Consider the following 8,664-nt stretch of genomic DNA (forward strand, 5'->3'; position numbering starts at 1 on the left):
GGATGGATGGATGGATGGATGGATGGATGGATGGATGGATGGATGGATGGATGGATGGATGGATGGATGGATGGATGGATGGATGGATGGATGGTTTCCTTACTTACCGTTCAAAGTAGAAAAGCAGCAAGATTTTTCATTTCAAATCAAATCTAAACGTAAAAATTGATGTAACTCTACTGTTGATTGAACTGCACTGAACAAATATTTTTCTTCTTGATCAAATCCATCCATCCATTATCTTCCGCTTAATCTGAAGTTGTTTCGCGGGGGCCACAGTTTGAGCAGGGAAGCCCAGACCTCTTCTAGCTCTTCTGGGAGGACTCCAAGGCGTTCCCAGGCCAGCCGAGAGACATAGTCTCTCCAGTGTGTCCTGGGTCTTCCTCAGGGTCTCCTCCCAATTGGACATGCCTGAAGCACCTCCCTAGGGAGGCATCCAGGAGGCGTCCTTACTAGATGCCCAAACCACCTCAACTTGCTCCTCTCGATGTGGAGGAGCAGTGGCTCTACTTTGAGTCTCTCCCGGATAACTGAACTTCTTACCCTATCTGTAAGGGAGAGTCCAGCTACCCTGCGGAGAAAACTCATTTCTACTGCTTGTATCTGCGATCTTGTTCACTTGCCCAAAGTTTGTGACCATAGGTGAGGGTAGGAACGTAGACTGATCAGTAAACAGAGAGCTTTGCCTTGGAGCTCAGCTCCCTCTTCACCACATCAGATCAAACTTGATCAAATCAGAAACCTGAATTCTCATGAAAATATTCTTATTTTTTAAGTCGAATGGTTAATTTAAAAGTCATAGTCTAAATGAGACCATATCATGCTAAACAATTATAAAAAGCCTTACCTCGGGGATAAACCGGGACATATCTTGAGCAGACAGTTTCCGATGTGAGCAACCACCTCATTAACCTCTTCAGTGGAGGGCAGCTTCAGGAAGAACGARCCACGCTCATACTCTATAAACAGCTAAATGCAGACATTAAAAAAATAAATAAATAAAAATAAGAGTGATCCATACAGCTGTCTGTGAAGCAACACTAGGGCTGTGTATTGGCAAGAATTTGGCGATACGATACATATCATGACAGAGGGGTCACGATACGATATATCCCGATATATTGYAATACTGTAAGCAAGGTGATATATTGCGATTTTTTTGGTCCAAAAATTATATTAAATAAAAACCTCTTACTGGAAAAAAAATGAAAAACCAAAATTCATTGTCTCAGAAAATTCTATTACATAGATGTGCTAGCCTTCTGTAACGTGAAGGCTGACTACAGTTGTAAAAAAGAGTGAAAGAGACACTTAATTTGGCTTAAAATACAAACTTTCTGACAAATAACTGTTCGTAAACTTACCTCAGCAGAAGGCAGAGGGTGTCTGTCTTTTCCGCTCAGATTCAGCTATCRGAGCATGAAGCTAATGTTTACTCACAATGCTAATGCTACCCTTACTCTCTGGCGCTCAAGAGGTAGAGGAGCCAAACAGCTGGCTCACTGCTGCCAACTMGTGGTCAGAGGCTGAACTACAACATAAAAATGAACAGCTGGCAGGAAAGTTGGCATTTTAAACCTTAAAAAAATCGATACAGGGCTTTAGGATATCGATACAGTATCAGGAAATGAAATATCGTGATATTTCAGCGTATCTATATTTTCTTACACCCCTAAGCAACACACACCTTAATCGACAAAAATTTTATTTATTTTATTTTTTTAAATAGCCACTTGTTTATACAAATTTAGTTTGATTTTGAAGAATGGTTTGGGAAAAGAGGATTAAACATGAAYGCATTAAGTGTTTAAATGTCCTATTTTTAAACTCTCATCCCTGATGTAAAGCCTACATTTTCTTCTCCCAAGTTAAAATGCTAATGGGAAGTTTTGGACCTACTTTAAGCCTTCAATGAGTTGTTTCAGATTCACCTCTAAAAACAGAATCACTTTGTTGTTATATTTTTCCTGATATTACAAAAAGACCAACAATGAGAAAGAAAAGGCTGGTAGAGTAATGTTTAATACTATTAACCCAAACTGGCTAACCATTTCAGTAACCGCTGCAATTATGCAAATGCTTGTATATATGGGAGACACGAGCTTCCTCCATGGGTCAAAATTACCATAATCCTCACTGGTGCACAGGAGACCTATAGTCAAGACATTAAGAGGACTTACATCACTCAAGCTGAGTGAGACTGGGGTTCAGCTGCAGGACGGCTGCGATCATTTATAATATTTTGTCCACTGATCCAGCTGACTGGCAGCCGACTGGCCTTTGGGGCTCGGCCCATTTTCCCCCACTACATCTTATAATAATGAGTTTTTCAGGATTAGAAAAGCATTTGGATTTTCTCAAGCTCTATTTTTAGATTTGCCAGTCTTATCTTGTTCGATTTAAAGGGGCGGTAGTGATTCTATGTACAGACGTTAATAGGGGGGTAGGGTGGGTTTAAGTACACGTTTAAAATGTCCATCACGATGGATCGGCCCCTCACAGGCTCCTATAGAATCCTGAAGTTTGAGATTCAGAAAGAATGCTTTTATGTATACCAATAAGCTGTAAAATAGGCTTAATAACTTACAGAACTAAATTTGAATAATAATTTTGTGAAATGTCTACATGTTGAGGAAAAAAAACACTAGACTGCAAAAACTTAAACTACTTTCAAAAGGTAAACATCAGATCACAACATGGTGACACTTTATGTTGGGGATGAACTCATCTRTAGTAGCTTCATTTTATCACTTAGCCTAAAGAAGCTGCTGCTGATAACGTTTTGATGACTGATGTTCATTGAACTCAAACAGCTGGAACTGTTTAAACAAAYCAGCAAAGTAAATAAAAAGGCAAGAGAAGCTACAACTCATAMTGATTAAGTTTGCAGTTTCAAAGGTAAAGCCCTTTATGAAAAMAACAAGTCTTACCATGCTTTTAAAGATCTGTGTTTGCTCATAGCCTCCTGCTATCATGCATTACACCGCACTAATAGTTATTTTATTTTTAACCTTAAAACATTTATTCTAAACTTGGACCTGTCATCATTCGTTCCTCATCTATTCAAAGTAAAATGTCAGCATTTAAATCTGTAATTTATATGCAAATAAAAAGACGTAACACTGTTTAAAATAACATAAATACAGTTTTAACTCTTTAAAAGGGTATTTTGATTATTTTACATGCTTTGGGGTTTATGGGGTTAATTMAGCTTTAGAAAATGTTCTATTTCTCTTCTTTTACAAATTAGCTTTAGCTTAGCTGTTGGCTTTAGCCAAGCTATGGCTTAGCTTCAACACAACAATTTTCTGTCAAAATAAAGTTTTTTCTTTAAGCAGGAGAGAGAATAAATATGTAGGAATGTAAAGATATGTCTGTTATTTTGCTCTTTCAGACTATGTAACATTCTTTACCTGTGTTGGCTTGTTGCAAGTAACTCCCTGGATCTCCAGATAATTAAAGTTGTGTTCCACCTGAAAAAAACAAACAAACACAAAAGTTGTATTAAAGTTACATGAGAGTGGATCATAAATGGCCAACATATTCACTCCCTTTGATAGAAATATATATAAACATATAATAAACAGGTATGGTCCAAATCTTCTTCCTTTTAAGTTGTCTGTTTTGTCATGACAGGTCTTTTCATGGCTGACACACAATAAGACTACAGTCACTTTCCTTGCAAAACCTAATATTTCTTTACCCTAACATCACCATTTGATTTCAAACTCAGGTAATCAGTAGACATGCAGACATCTCATGCAGAATAGAATCCACATAAACCAAAATCTTTTCTTCATTAAAAAAGGACATTTTCATCACACTTGTCTTAAATGTACTTGAAGAGGTAATTTTAGGACAAAGGACACAAANAAAAAAACAAACAAACACAAAAGTTGTATTAAAGTTACATGAGAGTGGATCATAAATGGCCAACATATTCACTCCCTTTGATAGAAATATATATAAACATATAATAAACAGGTATGGTCCAAATCTTCTTCCTTTTAAGTTGTCTGTTTTGTCATGACAGGTCTTTTCATGGCTGACACACAATAAGACTACAGTCACTTTCCTTGCAAAACCTAATATTTCTTTACCCTAACATCACCATTTGATTTCAAACTCAGGTAATCAGTAGACATGCAGACATCTCATGCAGAATAGAATCCACATAAACCAAAATCTTTTCTTCATTAAAAAAGGACATTTTCATCACACTTGTCTTAAATGTACTTGAAGAGGTAATTTTAGGACAAAGGACACAAAAATAAAATAAAATAAAACATAAAAAGCAAAACAAAAACCGAACAAATACAAAAAACACATCTAATTTAATGCATAAAAATGGGGGAAGGAATGTGTGTTGGTAATCCTGTCCATCCAAATGCCTACAACATAATGAGCAGTTTTCCTTTTGCCTCCTGCTTTCCCAGAAACACAGCGGAGTGCCTGAGGGCAGACCAGGCAGCCAGGCCAGACTAYTCCAGGTGGGAGTCCAGTTCCCAAGGCTTGACTTGGATTTGAGAGGAGGGAAGGAAGAAGCAGAAGTCTGCTTTCTGTCTGACTACTGTCTGATCTGTGTGTGTGTGTTTCAGCAAAGCTTAAGTTATTCATCAATTTATACAATATGAATTATTAAATTTATGTCTGGCATAGATTAAAGTCCCACACACAAACATCTATAGTGAATATCAACTAGGAAGACAGTTACTAAAAACTGTAACATAAAAAAATAAACCTTAGAAAAACCATAGCTCACATAATGATATGCTGCTACACAGAAACARCTGGTAGGTAATAAAAATAGCTTTTTTGCACTAGATTTTACTTAGAAAATGCTTATTTAGTCAAATATATTATCTTATTTTATTTGKGGCAGAGTGGTAGGGGAATCGTCCTGTGATTGGTATCCTTGGGCAATTGGTCAGAGGGKCCAGTGGCACCGGTGCATGTCAGCCTCACCTCTGTCAGGGCAGCTGCRGCTACATTGTAGCTTAGCACCAACAGAGTATGATGGGGTGAATGACTGTAGCATAAAGYRCTTTGGAGTCCATAGGGACTTTATAAAACCCTATTCAAATTCAGGCTATTTACCATTTAATCAAACTAATATACTGTATATACGACTAATTATTTGCAAATTTCTAGACAGGTCACTAGGCCTGTCGCGATAGTCAATAAATCAATTAATTGCACGATAAGTTATTTTGAGGTCGGTAAAAAAAATGAGGACGATAAGTTTCATTTTCCTGCTTGTTGTTTACTTCATCTCTCTCCCTCTCTGTGCTCCGCTGCACGGGAGCTCAGCTGACTCCTCCCCTCCTGTTTTCTTAGTGTCGGGAGGAGTGAACTCTCGCTTTAGCGTGAGAGCTCGTAGCAATAACAAACTAAAGAAACGTTTCAAAGCAGAACGCGGCTGCTGCAGTGTCGGAGCACTAGAGCCTGAATTTCGCTGCGGGGAGACAGAGAGAGGAGGAGAAGGGCTGGGGGCTGAAACTCCCCCAGACCCTTAACAAACTCATCAAGACTACCTGTAGCTCCCAAAAATAACAGGAAACTTAAACGCACCATCTGTGTTTTAACAAAAAAAAAATAAAAAAATACCTGTAGCTGTCCCAACAACTCATGAGGAAAACTCCGAACTGTCTGATTTCCTCCCCCGCAGTGCTCTGCTTGTCTCCTCACTGACTGTCCCCTCCTCACACACACACATAGACACGTTTGTTCTTCTATCCTCATGGGGACTTTGCATTGACTTTCATTCATTTACCAGTATTTTCTATTACCATTTGACCCTAAACCTAGCCTAAACTTTACATGGGATGTGAACTGGGCTTATGTCCCCATAAGAAATAGTGGGTCCTCACCAGGCTGTGTAGTTTGCTTAATCTCTAAAGAGATGCTGCTCTTTAATATTGTTTATTTACTGTCTTAGTTGTGTGTGTGGTGTTTAATTTATATTTTGTTGTTCTTTGTTTGTTTGTTTTTTTATTCAAGTGCATTTTTTGTTAGAGACTGAGAGTCCACTTTGTTAAACATTCTTTTAAAAATTAAAGTTTATTGATTTATTACACTTACACATTACGCTTTTATAATTATTAGTTGTAAAATGGTCACCAGGCAATATTATCGCTTATCGCAATAATTTATGAAACAATTAATCGCTAGGCCTGAAAATTTGTTATCGTGACAGGCCTACAGGTCACAGATCCATCACAGGGCCACACCAAAACAAATGGGACTAACAACTATTCACACACTTAGGGATAGTTTAGAGTTACCAGTGAACCTAGCATGCATGTTTTAGTCCATCTACTGGAATACCTGGAGAAAGCCTATGCATACATGGGGAGAACGTACAAACTCCAGACAGAAAGGCCCCAAAATCAACAGCTTAATRTGGAAATACTAATACCACACTGTAAAAATATACTTTGTACATTTAAACTTCAAGTCAAAAAGAGCCTAAACTGCTTTAAGTTGTTTTGGTGATAAACTGGAGCTAACCAGCAGCTCAGGTGTCATACTGGGTGGTGTGTGGAGAAACCAAATGCTGTTAACGGACTGTTCATTCAGTCATTAACCGGCCATCTGTCAGTTTCATTCTCTGTTCTTTTTGCTGCTGTACAATCATGTACTTATATTTCATTTAAAAAGACTGATTTATATAAACCCGAGATTTTACAGGTTAATGTTGACAATTTAGAAACTCATGTGACCATAATAGCATTTGTTAACGTTCTGATTTTTTTTGTCATTAAACAAAGGCAAAGTAAGTAAGCTAATTAAAGCAGATTATACAGGACTGTAAGATGACAAGAAAGCAAAAACAAAAGGAAAGAAAACAAAACAAAACAAAAGAAGCGAAGCTTTGAATGAATCTGTGTGAAAGCAGCATGTGTGAATGCTCTGCATGAGACATTGACGGACAGTTCAACCCTGCAGCTTCACGAGAGGAGCCAAAGCATCAGTCGGACAGACACACACAGAAAAACCCACTGRGAGGCGGAGAGAAGAGCTATAGGCACAGTTCACATTTCAGCTGTAAAATCCTCAGTACAGAGTAAACCGAGAGGCTTCATCGTCTGCAGCACCACACTTCAACACGAAGGCTCAGGGCTACAGATCAATGTTCCGACTAAAATCATTAACATTTTCATAACGATGCTGTTAATGAGAAAACTGCCTGCAGTTCATTCAGATAAAGATTTTTACTCAATAGTTAAGAGAACAAAACAAAACAAAAAATAATAAAGTCATTGTTTCCTATTGGTAAATGGACTGTACTTGTACAGCACATTTCTATCCAACCAGGATACTCAAAGTGATTTTTGAACAGAAAAAAGTTATTATTCATAATAATATGGATTTTATCTTTAAAATATAAATACACGAAGAGTTACAGCACTTTTACAACACCATTTCCATAAGCAGTACGTTTGCACATTTTATTAATTGAACTCATAGCTTATGTCATGTAGGTCTTTAAAACTGCACTTTAAGTTTATTTTGAAGCTTTATTCAATTTTTAATATTTCATTATTTCTTCATKTGATTGTTTCAGTCTTGTGAGTAGGGTGTAAATCACCAGCTTTATCACGATACAATATTTCTCGATATCACAAAGTCTGTCACGGTATGATTTTGATCCAATTCAATTGACATGTCTGCGATCGATGTAATGCGATATATGCCCATYTAAAGGTCCTGTCACACTAGACAACTTATGCCAACTTATAAACATTTTAAAAACATCTACGTTGAAGATGGAATTGAAAAACATCAACAGGAAGCTTCTTTTCGGCGTGCACAAAATGTAATTCTAACAAATTGATCAAAATATWTAACTTTTATTAGCAATTTAGACATAAAAATTGTTTCATAATTTGTCTAGCGTGACAGGGCCTTAACACAATGACTGTGTTAGATGAGCATATGATATCGATTTGCATCGAGCATATGATGACAATATAGATCGATATTTTCATTTTGCCTTGATAGAACTGAATCATTAACTCAAATCAATATATTGATATAGACTGATGTGTTGTTACATCCCTACTTGTGAGGTTACATTTATTTACACCTATTAAACAGACATTTTTTAAAGTTTATTTTTTCTTTACCCTGACATTTTTTGGTTCAGTTATTTTGGTCACTTTTTACAAATTTTTATGTTTTCCTAATTTTCACATCTCTGTCACTCATTTTTTCATCATTGTGTCTTTACACTTCTTTAGCTCTTTGTGTATTTGTGCCTGTCTGTTTCTTTGTTTGTAGCTTCTGCAAATCTCTTTGTGTTGATCTCAGCTGTCCAACTGTTTGATTACAAAGCCATGCACAAGAATCTACTTTGACAAGAAGAAATAATGTAAATCCATAAAAAAGTTTTTTATATAAATATAGAGTTTATTAATTCATTAAAACAAACAAAAGAAAATGTATCTACAATGAAAAACAAGAAAAATCATAAATGAAACAAAAGGAAGCAAAAAAAAATTTTCTGCCTTTTTGCCCCTACAAATTAAATTCAAACAATCATTGGATCCTTCCCGATCAATTTATGTCAACATGCATATTATGTATAAAGGTTTTTTTCAACAAACTAACCTTTACAATTCTCTTAATCACATGTGTCAAACACAAGGCCCGGGGCTCCAC

General features: G+C 36.7%; 1 protein-coding gene across 1 annotated transcript in view; it reads right to left on the minus strand.

Moving 5' to 3' along the window:
* Window positions 1-8,664, minus strand: part of LOC106524124 (leucine-rich repeat-containing protein 16A) — a gene marked incomplete in the record, with an annotated part of 107,406 nt that overhangs the window by 44,787 nt on the left and 53,955 nt on the right. The window contains 2 exon segments of the mRNA XM_014017798.1: window positions 848-969; window positions 3,414-3,473. Of these exon segments, the coding sequence (XP_013873252.1) occupies window positions 848-969; window positions 3,414-3,473 (182 nt within the window).

This window comes from Austrofundulus limnaeus, unplaced genomic scaffold (assembly GCF_001266775.1).
Source record: "Austrofundulus limnaeus strain Quisiro unplaced genomic scaffold, Austrofundulus_limnaeus-1.0 Scaffold177, whole genome shotgun sequence".
NCBI classification, from domain to species: domain Eukaryota; kingdom Metazoa; phylum Chordata; class Actinopteri; order Cyprinodontiformes; family Rivulidae; genus Austrofundulus; species Austrofundulus limnaeus.